The sequence below is a fragment of the Mycetomoellerius zeteki genome, unplaced genomic scaffold, assembly GCF_001594055.1.
Source record: "Mycetomoellerius zeteki isolate Tzet28-1 unplaced genomic scaffold, Tzet1.0 scaffold25, whole genome shotgun sequence".
Lineage (NCBI taxonomy): Eukaryota > Metazoa > Arthropoda > Insecta > Hymenoptera > Formicidae > Mycetomoellerius > Mycetomoellerius zeteki.
In genome coordinates, this window is record NW_017257227.1 from 3,654,967 (window position 1) to 3,676,394 (window position 21,428).

Consider the following 21,428-nt stretch of genomic DNA (forward strand, 5'->3'; position numbering starts at 1 on the left):
GACATTGCAGATAGGCTAACGCAACCAAAAATTGGCTGCTGCAGCCAATTAAAAATGCTATGCCATATTTTACCATCTAATTTGCTGCAGCAGCCAATCATTTTTTCAGTGTATGTGTATGTGATTCCTATATATACATTTAAGTAATCACATATATAAGTAAAAATTTATATGCATCTTGAGATATATGAAATTCCTTATAATATGTGCGCACCGCGCGTGGGCTAAACGTTTCTCGACGACGAAGAGCAAGTCTCTTCTATTCGCTGACCCAGGAAGGAAGACCTTTCTACCTTCGAGCGCTATGGCATATCTCGAGACATCCGGTTAAATCGCGTGTGATCGAAATTTTCCCGTTCACCTCGGACCTTACGCGGTTTAAATACAAGCCCCTTCGCTCTTGCTCTCGGCTGACTGCTCAGTAAAAGCACAAGTATAACGTTCTTCGTTCGCTGTTCTCTCATCTTGTCTCTTCATCTGTCACATCTTTCACGAAATGCACGAATTCCGTTGCCTCCTGTCATATCTACAATAGATCAATAATACTTACTTATTTTCGACTTGATCATTTAATTTGTTAAAAGATAATATATGTATATCAAAAACATAGCACAAGAGTAAATAAAATTTATAAAAAGAATTTATTTAAATTAAAAATAAAATTTTTTTAGTAAAAATTATGAAATATATTAAGGCATTAAAAAAATATATGCTCGTGGCAATTGAATAATCAGCGTGCGCATCACAAATATACAAGAGGGGTGTAACACAGGCCAGAGGCCTAACGTAAGAAGAAAAAAATATATAACATGAAAATAATTAAAGCATGAAGTAAATTGTAATAAACTTAGATTATCAGGATATTAAATCATAATTTTAAATTACAAAAAAATGAAACAATGTTGTGTTGTAGCTTTAAGATTAAAGGTGACGTTTAACAATGTTAAAGTCTTTTCTTTCGTGTTTTCTTTATCATTTCAGTCGATTTGTCAGTCTGGCGTCACATTTCCGCGAAGATAATCGTGTTATAATTGTAATGCCGCGAGGAGAAGCTCTATGCAGACAGACTTGTTCGAATGCCAAGTTATCCTTATCTAACACTTTCTCTCCTTTCCAATACTGTCGTATCCGAACGCCATCGAGCACTCATCTCACGTCAGGTATTAAGTAGAATCTTTGTAAATTTTCGGTTAAACCAACACAGACTAATTACGTAACGCATCTCTCAGAAGTCTATAATCGCGCGTGTTTCCTTATTTATTACTGTACTACATCAAAGAACTCTACATACCAAATAATTTTACGATAGCTCTCTCTCTATACCTTGCGAAATTTTTACACCGAGAAAAAATACGGAGAGAGAGAGCTGTTATGAAAATGATAATAATTTGATTGAGTGAAAATTAAATATAATATTGCATCACACAAAACTGCGGTACTCGTTCTTTTAAGTATGAGAAGTTTAAGATATTGATAAGATCCGAGATCTGAGATAAGATCCGAAAGTATAACCGTCTGAGTAATATTAATTGTGTAGAGTTTCCATCTATCGAGATATGTCTGTTTCTTTAAGGCCTGGTTTCACCAATGTAAGATTAACTTAATAATTTTGGTTCAATTTACTCTTTATCTTTTTATGTAATTCTTAGAATTAGAAAAAAATAAAGAGTAAATTGAAAAACAGTAAATCAATTAAGATTGAAGTTAACCATTAGTGGAATCAGTTCCTAAAAAATTTCTATATAAGCTGTATAGCTTATGTTATTAAAATAATTCTAATTCTATAAGCTATATAAGTTCAGAGAAATGGAAGCATTTCGATCCCACCTGATCCCACCTCCTAAGAACTTTATATCACGACTTGGTTCGCGTTGTTACTCTCGATTAATCGGCGCAATCATCGCGTAATTTCTCACGTTTGCTGATGCAATCTAGAACGATAATCTAGAATCGATGCAATACGATTCGTCCTTTAATGGATTAAGTAATTGATGCGCGACACCGAGTTCTCGCTGACATCATCGATATTTATCATTATTCATATCATAATTTTCTCCAAGCGAATAATTAACCCTTTCGCTCCTTAATATTTTTACTATTATATTATAAAATGTATACTATATAAAATTTTTATATAAATAAAAATTTAATGTAAATTTATAAATTATATATAAATTTAATTCTCATTGTGCATGAGAACAAGTTCATTAAACGCTATAGAATTTGAGTATTTTTATTTCTTTCTAAAATATATATTTTAATATAATATATTAAATACATATATTTTGATATATTTAATATATTAAAATTGATTGAGATGAATATTCCGTATGCATTAATCTCATATGTCCGTAAAATTCTATCGATTCTAAACTCAATTATAAAATCAAAATAGAGCCACACAATAGAATATATACAATAATTGTCAACGAGAGAAGACTGGATTTTATATTAGAGTACCTGATGAGCTTTCAAATCGAGTAACAAAATCTTTTTTTTATTTTGAGATATAAGAGTAAACGCGCATACAATGCTCTTGCGTGACAGGCGTTGTACGTGTTAATTAATGTAAGCGATGAATTGCTGGTTTAATGCACCGCTCACTCATAAATCTCTGAGAGCAATGTTTATCAATTGGATGGACCACCATACGTGGAGTATCGTGAGAAACGGCGTGTTGTATAATAGTGTTGTATGCACCGATCCTCGCGAATAGACGGATATAAACCGTAGACCGAAGCGGTGGCGGGGCATTATATACTTTCCAGGAAGTATCCAAGGCGGAAGGGGTATGTGGTCACCGGGGTCAGGAAAATCGATACGTGCTCAAGAAGCTGCATCACGATTCTGCTTCTTCGTTCGGTATAACCGACACCGCACGATTTCTTCCGGTAAGCAATATCTCTCCCAATTTATCACTTGGCAAATTTGATCTCTGTTTGCATTAAGTTTATTAAATTTCCGACATGAAGGATAATTTCTTTTTTTTAGGGGTGGGCGGTAAAATTATGTAATGTATCAATAATATTTCGCAGCACGTATTATACCGCTCGATAAGTCTTATCTAATATATACTGAAAAAAATTTTGTTCATGTTTGGTCCAATGAATGATCGTTAATCAATGTCCGACTTAATGTAGTTAATTCATTGATAACTGGATTCATTTATACAACTATATATTCATTCTTGCAATGAATTCTAGTAATAGTTTCATAATGTAAATCATTATGAGAATTCATTGGACCAATTTTTATTATTTTTTCATAATTCAATGAATATTTTATTGTATTTACGTACAGTTTTGGTTCAGTGTATAAATAATTTATAAAAAGAGATACTCGCAAATGTATGCTGAAAAAAAAGTGTGAATCTCAAAAAGCGCGAGTTCACGTTACAAAGTTATAAATTCGCATGCAACCGTGAACTCCCACGCTGACGAAGTTAGAAAATCGTCGAGTCTTAGAAAAGGGGAAAAAAAGGAATCTCCCGTGGAGGTGACATAACGTATTGTGAACGCCGATCGAAGCGAAATCGTTGGCGCCAGTGACGCACCGGGAAGTGAGGAGAAGATGCGTCAATAATAGACAAACCGAAGTACTGAAAAGCTGTGGGAGCACGGTACCAAGCATCGGCGGCGGTAGGTATGTTTCTATCGTCGAAGAAAGTTAAGAATTTTCACCTCCTAGAGAAAGCACACCGCATGACGCATGTAGATATTACGCCACGTAGAATGAATTTCCCCCCTTGCCTCGACGGCCTTCGATCCGTTGGTATCGTCTTTGCTGCTGTTAGCACAATACATCTTCTCTCAATGAGTCGTCTCCTATCGACGCGTTGAAACTTCCTTTTCTTATTGTCTTCTGTACTCTATCCTCTTGTATAATCAAACACATAGTCCGGTATTCATAGTCCGTTATTTTAAGACTGTCTTGAGTAATATTTCAAGATGCTAATGCGATTGTTTGATTGGTTCGTGACATCTATCCTGGTAAAAAAAGTTGATAGAGAACGATTGAGAACGATAGGATTTCTATCAATTGATTTTCTATAAAAGTTATATCGTTTTCTATCATCGATCTCGTGAGATTAGACTGATCAGATTGATGAATCCTATCGAATTTTATCGAATTCTAAGATTTATATAAGATTTCTAGATTTGATTTAAATTAGTGAGTTCACGAACCAGATTCCAAACAATAGGATTTTTTTATCGTTCACTATTAACTTTTTTTATCAGGATTAAGACTGCAGTACTTAAGACAATCTTAAATATTAGGATTGACTATAAATACCGGTCACAGAGGATAGATTGCGCCATTTGTATCTAAATAGTACATCAAATGTGATCAACAAAAATGAGCAAAGATAAGTACAGTTGTTGCTATGACATCTTTCTATAATAAAAACAAGATGATCAGAATGCAAGTTGAATGGATTATAAAAATAAAAATGTGATGTGAACAGAATAAAAAAAAAGAAAGATCATAGAACAAAAGATATATAAGCAGAAGTCAAATAAGAATATATCGAGGAATATATACAATTTTGATTGATACAAATTATTTTTTTTAAATGCTCTTATTCCTCTTTCATCACTATTTCATCAAATCCTATTCTATATTTCCGAGCTATTCGAAAATTGTGATGTTCTTAACGTATTGTGCAAATTTGAGATTATATCTTTATCTCTTCGAAGAAAATTCGCATGTCTCACTGTCCTCCAAAAATATATACATGTATTGCAGCTTGTGCGTGTGAAAGAGATAATTGTCATTCGCTTTTATAATACTAATATAATTTCTAATTAAGTCAGTTAATTAATATAATTTATACCTGAAAAAATTGTGATCCAAATAATATTTTTATCTAGGCTTGAATCGGATTCAAGAAAATATAAATGATATATATAAGCTCTAAAAAAATAAAATTTTTCTAATAGTAAGATAAATAAACGATACTAATTAAAGAAGAATAATAAGCCGTCTTGAAAATTGTTAAAATAAATCATTTTTGATTGCATTTAAATTGTCTCTTAAAATTTTCTCTTGCACCTATTCGCATCCTCGGGTCCACGAAATTACGAAAGAGCGATCCACGGAAGCGACCGGCGTAGAAATGCGTAGTAACGCAAATCGCGATAGGCACAGTCGGTCGCGTCACCTCATGTTCGAGGTACCAAAGAGTCGCACGACTCTTACGCAATACGGTGGATTGCAGGTGTAGAGCGATTACGCAGTAAGCAAGCAAATTTCACACTCGGACAGGTGGCCGAAATGTACTAGCATAGAGAAATGGGTTTTTAACCAGCATCTCTGTGATACCGCGTAAATATCACAAAGAAATTTCACGCGATTGTAGAAAGTAGTTGTGATAGAAATATGGTCGTATAATAAACTGACGAAACACATCGTATGTATATCGCAATCAAAATGATAGTAAATCAATAAAATTGTAATAATTGTATATTTACGCAAAACATGATTTACTTCTTAGAACGATTGAATAATTAATATAATCAAGAAACAATACATAATTTTTCTGAAAGAAATAAATGCTAATTAATAAAAAGTAATAAATAACTAAAGGGAAATATGTAAATTTTTATACGTACATTTTCTTTGTACTTTGATATTGCTGTAATTTGTTGTTTGGAAATGCTGTATTATAATTGTAAATTTCCTTGTTCCTCAAAAAAATAATCAGTTCTATGCTCCAACAAGATATTTTACTTATAGTTTAAATCCTGAATGAATAGCAACTGTACCAAACGTAAGATTTTGATAGGTCACATTTCTGAATCCTGCGAATTCAATCATATTCTGAAAATATAACGAAATATGAAGAACAAATATAACTAAAAATCGGAAAAAAACATAGTATAATAAAAAGGAAACTTAATGTGCGTGTTCGTGTGTGATCATAGAATTATAATAAAGAATAATAATATCAAGGGAAGTTTAAAAAAAACCTTAATATCATTATTGCAGTTTATAAGAAATAATAAAACGAATATTTAAAAAATGTATCTTTACCTTAAAATCCTCTTGTTTTGGAAATCTTCTTATGCTCTCTACAAGATATTGATAAGCTTTCCAGTTTCCCGAAATCAATTCTCCCATTACAGGTATTATTTGAAAGGAATATTGATCGTACAACCTAAAACAGATAATAAATGAAATTTTACTACGGGTTACATGTATATCATCTTTTTCTAAGTTTTCTATTGTTTTAAGATATATACCATTGTAAAGGCTTATTATCAATGTGACTAAATTCTAAACATAAAAATCTCCCTCCTGGCTGTAATACTCTGTATGCCTCAGACAATACCTGTGATATAAAAATTAACAAATAAATTCAATTAATTAAGTTTAATATATAAACTTAATATTCAGATATACTTATAATTTTAGTTTAAAATGTATAACAGGTATCATATGTAATAAGTAGAGATTAATAAATGTAAATTCTGTACAATGTACTTTCAATGTATTTCGGTATCTTTACACAAATAGTTGATTAAATAATAAATCAGTGTGTTGCAAGTACCTTGTCAATATGTGTCACATTCCTTATTCCAAACGCTATGGTATAGGCAGAGAAAGAATCATCTGCAAAGGAAAGCTTCTCTGCATCTTCTTGCTTCCACGTAATATCGTAATTACTGTCCCCTGATAAACGTAATCTACTTGCTCGGTTTTGCCCAACGTCTAACATATGTTGATTTATGTCACATACAGTTACATGGCTACGTACATTATGCGGATTTGGCGTATTCTTCAGAAAATTAATATACCGAAATGTAATGTCGCCTGTGCCACCAGCAGAATCCAAAAGATGGGTACCATGAGTAGGTCCTAATTCTTGTACAAAAATATCTTTCCAGATGCGATGGATACCCATACTCATTACATCATTCATCAAGTCGTAAGAATTGGCAACATTTTCAAATACGGTGTATACTGCAAGAAATATTTTCGAATTAACTTTGACACTGCACATCCAATCATTCAAAAAGCTACAATAATTATAAAATTATATATAGTATTATAGTTTAAGAAGTTATATATAATTATTGCTATTATCTAACTCACTGTGTAACAACTATTAGTATTTCATACAATGAAAAAGAGACAAACATTCGACAAAAATAATAGAATTTTTACCTTCTTTTGCCTTCTGATTCTCTTTAACCTTTTGAAAACCAAAGTGTGTCGATCTCTCATCATTCTCTGAAGATGAGCTTGCTGTTTTCGAATAACCACGTGTAGTTACAGCAGCTTTTAAAAATCTATCTAATATTCGACTTTCTTTAATGATATTCACGCAAAGACTCTTGTAGGCCATCGTACCTCCATGCACTCACGTGCTGCATGTGACAATTAAAAAAAAAAAACAATCAGGTAAACAGTACCATATGGTACTTGACACTACACTCGTACATTCGATTCACTTGCACTTCCTGCACTCGGTTGCACTCGATTGTCTCTTTTTCTCCCTCCAAGGTTGGAGAATATATCCATCTTAGAATGTGTTGCAAAGTATAAAAATACAACGAATAAGTCTGCGTTCCATTTCACGCATGATGCATTATTTATCCTTGTTATTCACCGAATGTTGAACAAGGATAAAGATACATTATGCACATCATGGGTGAAATGGAATGAATGGAATGCACATCTGCACCCCAGCGGTTGACACGTGCTATCAAAATTATGAATAGATTATAAAAATGTAAGAATATATATATATATATATTATTACTATATAGAGTGTTTCCAAATTAAATGGCAAAACTTCGGGAGCGTGTAGAGGAGTAAAAAACTAAGAAAAAAAGTCCTATAGACATATGCTCGTTTTTGCTCCGTTTAAATTTAGAAAACGGTCCCCATTTAATCTTGCAGGTAAAAAAAACATTTTTTTTCGATTTCTCTGAAACGGAGCAAAAACGAGCATATGTCTATAGGACTTTTTTTCTTAGTTTTTTACTCCTCTACACGCTCCCGAAGTTTTGCGATTTAATTTGGAAACACCCTGTATAGTTGGTTGTCGAATAGATAAAGTCCCAAAATTTTTATTTTGCAACTAATCACGTGACATTATGTATATTTTGCTGAACAGCATCTGTTGGTTGCTATCGGCAGAGATGACAATTGTGCAATTCAGCAGCATATAATATAATTGATGCATCTGATAAATTAGCTTCAGATAACATAACGCTCTGTTCCAACGAACGTCCAGAGCATTTTGTCCAGTCTGATGGCGCATTCCTAGCTGTCTTTAGGAATGCCACAGTAACTATCGATATTTTCGAGAATGGGCTACCCAGGGCTACCTGAGGTTACCGCTTCTGCGCTGTACTTTGATCCCATTGTAAGCGAAAAACGATGCTTCACGATTATGGTGCGTATGGATATTCACCGATTTAAATTTGCAATTATAATTCGCTTTAATAATGTGTTTTAATGTTTGCCAAGTGGCTTTTCATGTCGCTCATATGTATGGTTAAAAAACAGAAATTGGCCATCGTTTCTACATTACGTACGAATTTTTATGAAATTTTTGCGTGTAAGGGAACATGTATCTAAAGACTGTTATAAAAGTCTACGATTATAATTATATATTCTTTACAACATTTTACTGCAATGCCATCACTTTAGAAACATTAAATTTTGTGTATTCAATATTTGCTCTATATATATATATATATATAAATAATCACATTGTGATTTTAGACACAATTGCAGATTGATTTTAATATTTGTTTAGATTGGAGGCCACTTACTTTCTCTTTATATGATTTTTCCTAGATTTTTTATTTCAAGAAATAATATTTCATTATATGGGACAATTTGAGACGAAATTTTTCCCAAGTGTGTTTACCTTATGTTTTTCTATAGGAAACATCTTATTTTTCAGATTTAAAATCTGTGGCTGGAATTCCCATTCGAAAGTAAATTAGCAAGTATTTTAAACAATTATTGGCTATTTTTATGAAAAAAGTATGCTGTTAACGTTTCTTTACATGATAGCCACCATCATGCAAGCACGGAGGATATCATTTCTGAAAGCACACTTAAATACCATTTTTAAGGAAAACAAGAATCATCCTTCTATTGTACTTAAGATTAAGTCATTTCGACATCTAAATAAAGGTAATTTTTGTATATACACATATATCATAGATTTTATTACATAACTAACAAATAATATTATCTTTGTTTTTTATATACGTAATATGATCTATGAATATTATAAATAATATTGCAATAATAAAGAGAGTTTTGTATTATCGAATTCATTTCATGTTCTTGTATACATTAAAAAAATTTTTAATTTAAATTTATGTTTATTAAATAAATATGCATTGAAAGCATTATATATGTATATTTTATAATGATTTTAAGATCGCAATGCATCGCGATACGACGATGAACATTTTATGAGTTCTCGCTTGTGTACTAACAAGCATCTTGCGAAACTCGACGAATTAGTGTGGTTTCAAGAAAATGCAAAATTATATACTATATATCCTCAAGTATGTATAATATGACAAATATTATTTCACTTACATTTATAAAAATAAAACAAAACTGACGATTATTATTTTATCAGCAAAAAGTTGATATATCCGACTGGCTGAGTTATCCAAGTGGAAAGTCGTTTCCCCTGTATGCGAGTAACTGCTGTCAGATTTCAAGCAAATCTGACCTCAAGATGCATATTCTTGTCGAAGTTGATATGGAAACTTATAGATCTCGGGCCTCAACAGTCTCTGCAAAAGTACAATGCTCAAGTCTTTAATTATTTGTTATACATTCTGTATTCTATTGTTATACATTCTGCATGTATAATTTATGTAAGCTTTGAAACTGTATTATTATTTTGTGACTAATTGCAAATCAATTTATCATATTCTATTGATACATAATATTTTACAGCTTGAGGATTATGGTCTAATCATGGCATGGACAACATCAGATACGAATATGAGCTTTATTTTAGAAACAGATATAGAACATATTACAAGCTTAATAACTGGAGTCATGCAAGGACAATATTGTATTAATCATGGCTTATATTTAACACGTGTTCAATGTACATATTATTCTTGCATCTCGAAATGTAACATATTTTAATAACTTGACATTTATTTGCTTCATTTTACTTTATTTTTTCAGCTGTTTTGGTAGCGGGAAAACCGTTTATTTATAATGATACTGGACATCTTGGTCCACCACCAAATAAAAGTAAGTTATAATAATTTAATTCTTGTATGTATTGTAATGTATCTTTTAACGTGTAATAATTGTATACTTTTGTAGATAGTTTTTATGCAAAGTGCGAAGCAGCTCGATTATCGTCCCAGAAAAATAAACCTAAAGGTATTATATGTGGTGTGAGTGTACGGTCACAAGATAAAAATGTGAATGCTGAAGCATTTACGGAAGACTTTTATGCAAAAAGTAAGAAAGATATTTATATATCAGTATTATGTATAATTGTCTCTAAAAATTGTTGTTAGTATATTTTTAATTTTAAACATCTTTTAGGTGCTAAATCGTCTAATTCAGCACCAGCAACGTGTAATTCGTCACCAACTGATGAGCGTATAGGAGGATTGGTAAAAAATCCATATAATAGAGCATTACCAAGCGACGTGCTTCTTGCCGCTACTGGAGGATACAAACCTGATTTAACCAAAATTTATTTACCTGATGCCATGGAGAAAAAAGACAATACTAATGAAGAAAATATTGATCAAAGCAAGTCTACTAAAGAAGCAACTTGCAAGTGAGTATAATATATTTAAAAATAATAAAAAAGGTATATAGGATATATTTAATGATTACTGTATTTATATTCATGTAATGAATAAGAAAAGAATAAAATTATTTGTATTATATTAATTTACAGAAATTCTGAATTGGAAGTAGGGGAAATTCCCAGTAAGGTGATTAAACCACCAAATATTCTCGTCTGTGCAGATACTCTAGGTGCGACCGACAATTTAGAAAATTTATTATCAAAAGTGCTAGAGCGAGATAGGTATATTATGTTAAGTTTTATATTATATTAGGATCTATAAGTTTTTCAGTAAGTTGTGTTGAAACATAATAAATTTTAACAACTTGTTTCTGCAGATAATTAAGTTTCAATATTTTATTAGTTATAAATCATTACTTTTTTACGAAATAACATATATAATTTTTATATAATTTTCATATGATTTTACAGGTATGACATCCATGTATTTTGTAAAGGGGACTATAATAGTTGCAAAATTTGGATAGATCAGGTTTCTTTAGTAGTTCTTTGCGGTAATGTTGGTGCAGAGCTTGGTGCTCAGCTTGTAGAGTACATTATACAAGGAGGCAAACTCCTAGCGTTATGCTCTGATATGTTACATATTTTGCTACCATCGTTCAAGACTGCCGAAGTACGTGAGAATGAACTCGTACACTTTTCATATGGTAAATGGAAACAAGTGCGTATGATGCATCACATCTTTTGCTACCATGCATCCCCTGTACGAACTCGTTTTTCTCAAGATAACGAAGATACAAGGTAATATCTTCACTGTTAATAAAATAAAATATTGTAGGTATATTATACTATCGCGAGAAGAAAAGAAAAATATTAGATCAAAATAAATATGGAAAAAATATCGCAATTATATATATATATATATATCCAATTATATGTTGCATTTTTAGGACGTCCACATTGAATACTCCAACATCAACTAGTGTTAAGGACAAAAAGGGAAATTTACATTCGTTTAATGTAAAAGTATTAGGCAGAGAAGAAACATGGCACAGTCCAAGCATATTACTTGCAACTTTGCCTAGTAGTGGTGGTAAAGTGGTGTTCTCTCAAATCCATTTAGAGATAGATCCAATGAAATATGTATATGAGGGAGATAAATTTAACGAGCTGAAAAAAAGTAACACTGCACGGTTGGAAATAATCAGCGATTTACTGAGCACACATTTAGGATTGGATGTAAATCATGATTTAAGTCAAGTATCAGATAAAAAATCTGTGCGATATACTCCAGGTTACTTTTTAGGCAAATTTGAGGTACATAAATATATTAAGAATGAACAATCCTAATAATAATTATACAATTAGCAATAAAATGCTATGATTTATTAATAACTATACAGTATTTCATTATATATTTGCAGATGAAAATGAAGCTGCTTGAAAAACTGAAGGATAGAATGGATAAAAATAACATATTAAAAATGTCAGACATGGAAATTCAATTTTGCGCAAATAACGATGATGCGCACTCACCATCTGCTAAGTTTCTCCCTATTATGATGCATATGTGCCCGCCTAATTTCTCGACTGTAGATTATTTTGAAGTAAATTCTCTTTTAAATATTAGCAGTGATTGTACATATTTAGAAATTCACTTAAGTACAGCGCTATATGTAACTTAGAGAGAAGAGTTTAAAAAAATAATTTTTATTATTTTTATATATATCATATTTTCATATAAATTCAAAATTTATTTTCACAGAATCTGTGTACAAAAGAATTGGGCCGCTTAGTGATATACGCCGATATCTTGACATCATCTATGCATGCAAGTAATGCCCGGTTACAACACGGATTAGCAGTTATTCCAAAACAACAAATATACGGACGAGGTATTATTTTTCATTTTTGATTATATACAGAAATAGTATAATGGCTGCGTTATTTCCAGGGCGATATAATAATAAATGGCTCAGTCCAAATGGTTGTGCCATGTTTACTTTACAAGTACACATTTCTATAATGTCGAATCTCGGTCGTTATGTTTCGCTTCTTCAACATATTGCTGCTGTAGCACTTGTATCAGCTGTAAGATCTATTAAAGGATATGAGGTATTTTTATATTTTCTTATTATAAATTATAACTTTAATCTATAAAAAATACAGTATATATAATACGAAAATTAATGCCTGATAATTAATAATATTAATTAACTTATTGCAGGATATTAATCTCAAAATAAAATGGCCTAACGACATATATATTGGTAATTCGATTAAGATTGGTGGTATAATCGTTTCTACGCGATCGGAAATGTTGGAGCAAAGTACATTTGCAATATTGGTATGTAATAATTACAAATATAATACATATAAATTTTATGAAATTTATGATAATTTAATCCATTTAAAACAAATGTTAATATATATTTTAGGTGCTGGTGTAAACCTTTCCAATAATAAACCCACAACTTGCATCAATGATGCGATTCTGCAATATAATCAAAAATATGATACAAAATTGGAAATATTATCTCATGAAAAGTACTTAGCGTTGGTATTCAATGAAATGGAAACTTTATTAGATATTCTACAGAACGGCAACACAGAACACTTCTATCAACTCTATTACAAATATTGGTTGCACACGTAAAGTCGTACTTTAAATAATTTTACTTTGTTAAAGTTAATATAATATTTTTACATTATTCATACATACATACATATATATATTTTTTAGGAATGCAAATGTGATGGTAACGAGGATAAATGGAAGAAGAGAAAGTGTAACGATCTTGGGTATCGATGATTACGGATATCTGTTAGTGCAAGGAAAAAAAGGCTTATTTTCTGTACAATCAGATGGAAATAGTTACGATCTTTTCAAGGGGCTAATAGTACCAAAATAAAGAATTATATATTCGTTAATTGTTACCGGGAATTATATCTACATGTTAAAATATGATAATAAATATATGTATATATATAACGTACAGTTTTATATCTCTATTCGTACACATGTATCATATATTACATACATATATTATACATATGTACATATATAATATGAAGTATTATATATGTATATATATATGTGTGTGTGTAAGTATATGTATAAAACTTCATATTATATGTATTTATGAATGCGTGTGTACACGTATTTGTTGTAATATAAAACAAAAAAATTATACATAAACATACATATACAATATATATATATATATATACGTATTATATATAATTTATATATATGTATATATATATTTATAATTTATATATAATTATATATATAATATATAATTTGTTTATTGCGTTGTTACGAAATACATTCGTTATATTTAGTGATTTAGAGAAATAATTTTTTTATTTTACATAAAATTTGATTATCTCATGTTCGATATTCTATGCGCTCTACATGCGTATTCATTGTATGTACGCAAAATGGAGTAATTGTTGTACTGCGTATGTTAAAAAAATTGTAATGTTTTAATTAAATAATTTTTAACTTTTATTGAATAATGGCTGCTAAAATTATTTTTGAATGATATGAATATATATAGAGATATTATCTGGCTATATATATGTTATCTACTTCATAAAAGTATTTCATAATAGTTTTTCTGAAATGCTGGCTTAATATTTTAGCTAAAATAAATCAACATATATAATTTAATTAACAGCACTGTTTCGTGAACAGCAGAGATGCGAATGTAAGTAAATATTCAAATACTATATTTATAAAAAAATGTATTAAGATAAATGATAGCAAATGAATGAAATCAATCACACAGAATCACGAAATAAATATATAGAATAAAAATACATTTATATAGGACGTAATAAGATACATATTGTTAAACAATATATAAATATAATTAACTTATATAATATAATAATATAAGAAATCATATATATTTATGCAATTACAATGCCATTCAAAAAATTGTATATCAACAATATTCACACTACCGCCAATAATGAATCAAATTTTGATAATTTATATTTATGATATAAATAATTCACTATATACATTTTTTATAAATTATATACATAGTAAATTATTTACATCACGAATTACCAATCTAATCCAATATTGATTACAATGTGAAAAATATAATCCCAGTCGCAGTATGACCAGTACGGTAAAATTTTAAAGAAAAAAATTATTTTCCTATTTCATTTAAATAAAGATAAATATACAAATTTAATTATCTAAACCTATTGCACGCTTACTTCTATATAGTTACACGATGTTATAATTTAAGTGTGCAGAAAGATATAGATTGACGGAGTAGATAAAATACATTTTAATTAAATTCATATAAATTATCTCTGTATATATATATATATATATATTTTATTATGTTATTTCATCGAATTCATAATCTCAAATTGGCTATTTGCAGTAGTAAAGTTTAATTAAATAAAACGGAATTTGGATCTTCATTGTCGAGTTGCTTTACATGCCTCAGAACATCTTTCTTTGTAATTACACCAAGTAGTCGCCTGCACGAGAGAGAAGAAAACTTCGATATTAGTTTATAAAAAACTCAAAGATTACTTGAATACAAGAGATTTATATACGTACCCGTTATGTGTAACTAGAGTTTGTCGTAATCCCAATTTTCGGAACATATCCACTACAGTTTCCATAGGAGTTTGATCTGTGATGGTGATAGGGGCCATATCCAATATCTTTTTTAATTTCAAAGGTGGAGGTGAATGGCTTTGGATATTGTTTCCGTTAGTAAAGATAACTAACGATTGCCTGCTAATATCTTCGATCATTCTTTTGGCATTAGCAATGGCAAGATTGAGGTCCCGTCGTAAAACAAAACCAACGAGATATTGAGATTCTTTAGAGACTATTACAGGAAAACCATTATGTTCCGTTTCTTTAAGCAAATTCTCTACGTCTTCAACTGTCATCGAATCTTGGGTAAGAACATGAAGAGCTTCATTTCGCCTGAAAATTAAGTATACACATGTGTGCATACATACAAAATTTTAAAATATATGCATATATGTATATTTTTTACTTACTTGGGTTGCATGACATCTGCTGCCAGAGTTGTATGCTGAAATTCATCCTTGCTATCCAGAAATGGATATCCATTTAAACCAATATGAGCATCATAGATACCTTGTTTCCCAAGAGCATCACCGACCCATTTACTCGCCATAGCTGCAGCCATTAAAGGTACGATATATCGTACGCCGCCTGTTAATTCAAACATAATGACGACTAAAGAGACCGTCATTCTGGTTACACCCCCAAGGACAGCAGCAGCCCCGACCATCGCGTACAGTCCAGGTGTTATACAGTCAACACCCATAGAACATTCCTCGCTGAACATCCATATGTGAGGATAATTATAAGCTAATTGCTCCATTCCTATTCCCACGATACGACCCATTATCGCTCCCAGACAGAGAGAAGGAATAAACAAACCGCACGGAACTTTCATGCCGAATGTGAATATTGTCATAACGAGTTTTAATATCAATGCCAATACAAGTAGCCATATAGCTTTGTAGACTCCTGGGCCAGCTGCAGCAATCTCGATTGCAGATTTCACAGCAGTAAAGTTTCTATTGTAATCGCTGTTGAGCAGAAAATATTTCTTGAATAATTTAAATATATTTAATAATATACATGTTAGTTTTATACCATGCTGACAAAAATTAATTATAGGCAATTGTTAAATTTGCGTATTTTAGTAATTTATAGTTAAGTTATACATGATATCTTCAGATAAAATAGTGAAATCTTAGCATATTTACTAACCATAACATATCCGCGTTCGATACACCGCATTGGCTAAATAACAGGTAAATGAGTTGACTGGTGTTCATCCTTGTGTATGGATTGGGATAGCCAATTACTGCTGTTACTACTGTTACAATTAATACTTCGGTAACAGGATATTGTCCCAATTTGGAAGTTTTACGATATCGGCACCAAAATAAATTTGCTTTGATAAATAATGTTGCTATTACTCCCTACCGAAAATTACCGTTTTTATAAGTATACACTTTTAATAAATTTAATAATATGTAATATGAAATAAAAGTTACGTACTCCAAATATACCAAGCATGACGAAAGGAATCAATTCAAAAAATATCCAAGGTTTATTATATTCTACGTAAAATAATACTGAATGCTCATTTCCAAATGGATTTATGGAACGTAGTACAAAAGCAGCTATCAAAGCACAGAAGAACGATCGCCATAAAGTTTTTAATGGAAAATAATAGCTGACCTAAAACAAATACATTAATTTTTAGTCTTTCAAAATATGGATTACATATTTAGGATATTTTTTCTCGATATTTTTGAACTTTAAATTGATTAGAAACATAGACATATAATTAAAAATAATTCTATATATTTTGTTGGAATATTCTTAGCTTTAACAAATTATTGAGACTACTCTTTGAAATATATTTGATCTCCAAAAATAATACCTCTTCTAAGCTAAATAGAACACCGCCAATCGGAGCTCCAAAAGCGACAGAAACTCCTGCTGCGGCCGCAGCAGATAAAATTTCTCTCTTTTTCGCTTCATTCCTACCATATTTTGGAAATAAATAAGAAAATATATTTCCTATACAGCATGCAATATGTACCATGGGACCTTCCTTTCCCAAACTTAAACCCGCTGATACAGAAAGAATCAGACCTACTGACTTAATAATCAGTGTCCATTTACCGAGATATCCGCGGATAATAAAGCCACTCAAAATTGTTTTTATCTGAAAAAATATACACATATGAACAGAATGTAAAAATAAAAAAAAATATTTATTGGATTTATATGCTTATTATGTCATATTATCGAATCATATATTTATAATATTTCTAAAAAAGAGAAAAACTTGATAAATTTACTTCAGGTATTCCAGAGCCACAAGCATACGGAGCAAACATTCGCACTAGAGATGCAGAAAGTGCTGCGAATAGAAGCGCCCATGCTGTATAAAATAAATATGATATTGTATATGGTCCTGCCCCTTCTTTTGCCTGATATAATACTTCGGGCCACGTCAACCACTGCAAAAAAGATATTATATTATTAATTATATTGGAAAAAAATTTAACATAGCTTTCGGAAATATAATAAATTTGTGAGTCATAATAAAATTAGAGAGCCATATATTTACCTGTGTGCAATTTCCACCATCAAACGTAGTTTCATTATAGCTCCAACAACATTGCTCTTTATTTAACCAGAAAGCTTGTGGACAGATACCGAATTTAAGATCTGTCATCCAGGAAGCGCCAATATCTATAACACCAGCCGCCACTCCCGTAAAAAGTCCGACTAGTAAAACGCATAGCCATCCCGACCATGCGTCATGAGCTCCTTTTATCAAACCCCAGATAGAATCGTGCTTCTTTTTCACGATATAACGATGTCGCATTCGATCTCGCGCGATATCCCGTTGCCAATCGATAGTATGAAAGTCATCATACTGTCCAATACCAGGTATGTCATCAGAGTCAACTGAAACTAATAAATTTTAAAATTTCATAACAACACTAAATTATTTTGTAATGCTTTTGATACAACTTTTGAGAATTGTATTTTCAATTGTTGTATACGTATAAAAAATAATCACCAAAAGAATATTGTGTATATATAAGACAGAACTAGCAAATATTTTTCCTACAATTAGTAATAATAAATATAATAATCAGAATACCCTGTATCATTTTCTTCTATAATAATTTCCAATTTATTTACAAAACTCGATATATATTACATATAATATAATCGAGGTAAGATTTTGAAGCAATATGAAATAAAAAACATTTTAGCATTATTTAGCATATTATTTTAATATTTATCTTTTTCAGTGTCTGTACTTAAACTTTAATGTCTTAACTTATACTTATGCATGTATATACATTAATTACTCTGTTACAAGTATGACAAAGCAAGTTTCACATATGTAGAAATACATATAAATACTTACAACATATATATATATTTTTTCACTTTAAATAAATTGTAAAATAATGTATAAAAAAATAAAAAACGTCTTTAAAGTATTGAATAAGTTTTTGAAAATATTTCTATATAATTAAAAATATATTTTATTTTAATTATACATTATTAGAATTTAGAAAGCACACATAAATGTACATTAGTAGTCTATTGAAGGGATATAAAATCATAATAGGTTTAAGCATTTAAGGATATAAAATTCCATTGTTAATAACATTGTTAATATACTTCATCAGTTTGAAAAAAATCTTATTCGAATATATAATTATATATGTTTAAGATCGATCAAACTTGTCTTTTAAAACTATATCTATCTATTGTTTTGTCTTTTTTTAAATTAATTAAGTTGACATTAAATTATACTGGCAATTATTTGTTAACTTACACATTTTGCCACTATGACATGTCACAAGTGCAAATAAATTTGGCTCAATTGTTTAACCAGTATCACTCAGGAATCAGGAATAAACTTCGAATCAGATGAGTAGACAAACAGATAAGATGAACAAATCAACAGATGTCTCAGGAGAGAGACTACTAAATTCCAAGGTTATACAAATGGATTTAACTTGGTAAAATTTCTTCTATATTTCTTTATAATGCTCGCTAAAAATAAATAAAAGCTGTATGTAACATTATTGGATTGGATGGAATAATAGATAATGCATACATGCGAATAATCAGATAATGCATGCGTGCAAATAATCAAATAATGCATGCGTAAAAATAACTTAAATCACTTACGATGGGAAGATGCATCGTCGATGCGGACGCAATCTGATAACACGTTATTATCCGAATGAGATGTGTGATGATTGATATCCAACATGTCGTCGTCGCTACTTAGATTTGTTTCGCGTCTTATAGTTCCAGTTCGTAGTCGTACATCCTCTGTAATGTCACCATACTTTATATTCTGAAAATACAAGATTTACCTGCTTAATATTATCTACTTTTATAATTTAGCTGTAGCTTAGAGATCAATCAATTTTAGTATAAAATAAAGATATGTTAAACCAAGTTTATAAAGACAAAAAATGCATGACTTTCTAATATTTTTGACAAATTTTAGCATATGCAAGTATATATGAAATATTAATATACATAAGAAACATATGATAGTGTATGAGACCATTAAGGAAATAAAAGGAAAAAATTATACATTTTATAAAAATATATTAATCTAGGTGTAACAAAACATATAATATGCAAGGCAAGAAGATGCAGATTGAAAGTAACAACATACCTTTGCATCAACCGAATGATATGTTGTAACGGCATTTGCATTTGAATGAATTGCCGAATTCAAGGATGGTGTACCTTTCAACGGAAACCTCTCCATGGCATCATGATAATCTGATTTTACACAAGTAAAATATTACTTTGCCGTCTCAAAATGGAATGTAAAGATTCGTTATCAAGATTCTACATGACAGAGAGAAAGCAAAAGCCACAATGCCATACATGGTACTAAATATTCTATTAACAAGCATGTCATTAATATGTGGCTTAATCGGCTTTGCCGTAATCCTATTTAATCCTTCGAACGGATGCTATGTAATATAATTTGAATAATATATCCGTGATACACAGAATTACAGATACTTTATTCATTATAGATTTTACAAGTGTGCCATACGTTGCGACAAATGTTGTATAGCTATAAATTTGACATAAGAGGAATATCGTTTTTTTTTTTTCAAATTATGTCAAATATTATCTTTGTGATTTGCATCTTCTTGTTCAAAAAGAAAAGATTTGTTAAAAAACATCAATTACACACAGCATGCCAACAAAATGATATTATAAATTGAAATCATTCCTAGAAACAGCTTTTGAAATGAATATAAAAAAACACAGAACACAGTACAATGCACTTGGGACACCATATGATAACTTTTTCTCCCCTTATAAAACGTGCACGTCACGAATTTTCTCTTGCGGATAAATTAAGCACGGAAAAATATACTGACGTAGTACATTCAAAACTGCGTATTTTCGAGCTTACTTTTAAGCTTCTTTAAATGACGTTTCATTCCCCAAGAGAGATGAGGTTACCTTACCAAATTACTTCATGCGTGTCAGAATGTTCGAGAACTTACCATTTTTAAGGAAAAACGTCCTCGTGTTTTATCTACAAACACCAATCATTATGCCATGTTTTAGATTAGATTGTATCAGATTAATTTAACAGTTCCACGACAATAAGAACTTCGTCGGATCAGCACTCCACTATCACGTATAAACCTCCTTGCAATCCTTTCGGAGCGGAGTCAAAAGGTAACAAGGCAGAATAGAAAGTGAGCTCATTTTCAGTACTACAGTCGCTCACTAGGCGGCTAATAGCGAATTCAATTGGACATAGGTTACGTTTACACCGTGCGTTTAGTCCACCACCTATACAATAGGTATCTTTGTTTAACCTACAGGATAAACAAGGACATCTATTGTATAGGCCGCGGCCTAATATAGCTAAATTAGCGCGAAGGAAACTTCCAACAGTTGCAAAATAAACGTTCTGCTGAACGCAGCCATTGAAGATTGAAATTGAAGATTGAAAGATTGAAATTTGACCAATCAAAACAATAGGATCTAAAATTCCTTTGTCCTCAGTGGTCAAATTTTAATCTTCAATCTTCAATC

General features: G+C 30.7%; 3 protein-coding genes across 11 annotated transcripts; 1 reads left to right on the forward strand and 2 right to left on the reverse strand.

Moving 5' to 3' along the window:
* Nucleotides 1-479: 479 nt before the first annotated feature.
* On the reverse strand, nt 480-9,776 carry Coq5 (ubiquinone biosynthesis protein COQ3, mitochondrial). Of its 2 annotated transcripts, XM_018449780.1 has the most exons (7): nt 9,772-9,776; nt 7,168-7,362; nt 6,551-6,963; nt 6,243-6,331; nt 6,034-6,157; nt 5,613-5,820; nt 480-526 (listed from the first exon to the last, which is right to left on the reverse strand). In XM_018449780.1, the coding sequence occupies exons 2-6, from the start codon at nt 7,346-7,348 to the stop codon at nt 5,731-5,733; spliced, it is 897 nt and encodes a 298-aa protein (XP_018305282.1). In that variant the 5' UTR covers nt 7,349-7,362; nt 9,772-9,776; the 3' UTR covers nt 480-526; nt 5,613-5,730. The 2 variants fall into 2 exon arrangements, with proteins under 2 accessions (XP_018305282.1, XP_018305283.1); XM_018449781.1 differs by lacking the exons at nt 480-526; nt 5,613-5,820; nt 9,772-9,776 and adding an exon at nt 3,312-3,875 and having other exon boundaries at nt 7,168-7,442.
* On the forward strand, nt 8,241-13,784 carry Hcs (holocarboxylase synthetase-like protein). The gene is given in 18 exon segments (XM_018449779.1): nt 8,241-8,404; nt 8,921-9,156; nt 9,409-9,539; nt 9,617-9,784; nt 9,943-10,099; nt 10,183-10,251; nt 10,327-10,467; nt 10,555-10,795; nt 10,919-11,050; nt 11,240-11,569; nt 11,719-12,085; nt 12,193-12,375; nt 12,534-12,663; nt 12,723-12,883; nt 12,996-13,085; nt 13,088-13,115; nt 13,207-13,420; nt 13,512-13,784. Coding segments are annotated over 17 exon segments (2,862 nt in total). The 5' UTR covers nt 8,241-8,404; nt 8,921-9,005; the 3' UTR covers nt 13,681-13,784.
* A 1,350-nt stretch (nt 13,785-15,134) lies between these two features.
* On the reverse strand, nt 15,135-21,076 carry ClC-c (chloride channel protein 3). Of its 8 annotated transcripts, none has more exons than XM_018449783.1 (11): nt 20,794-20,854; nt 20,032-20,141; nt 19,530-19,701; nt 17,938-18,281; nt 17,666-17,827; nt 17,242-17,529; nt 16,854-17,036; nt 16,560-16,774; nt 15,815-16,375; nt 15,360-15,737; nt 15,135-15,277 (listed from the first exon to the last, which is right to left on the reverse strand). In XM_018449783.1, the coding sequence occupies exons 1-11, from the start codon at nt 20,819-20,821 to the stop codon at nt 15,187-15,189; spliced, it is 2,532 nt and encodes an 843-aa protein (XP_018305285.1). In that variant the 5' UTR covers nt 20,822-20,854; the 3' UTR covers nt 15,135-15,186. The 8 variants fall into 8 exon arrangements, with proteins under 8 accessions (XP_018305285.1, XP_018305287.1, XP_018305284.1 ...); XM_018449785.1 differs by lacking the exon at nt 20,794-20,854 and adding an exon at nt 20,888-21,076 and having other exon boundaries at nt 15,136-15,277; nt 17,938-18,287; XM_018449782.1 differs by having other exon boundaries at nt 15,136-15,277; nt 17,938-18,287.
* Between the last annotated feature and the right edge of the window lie 352 nt (nt 21,077-21,428).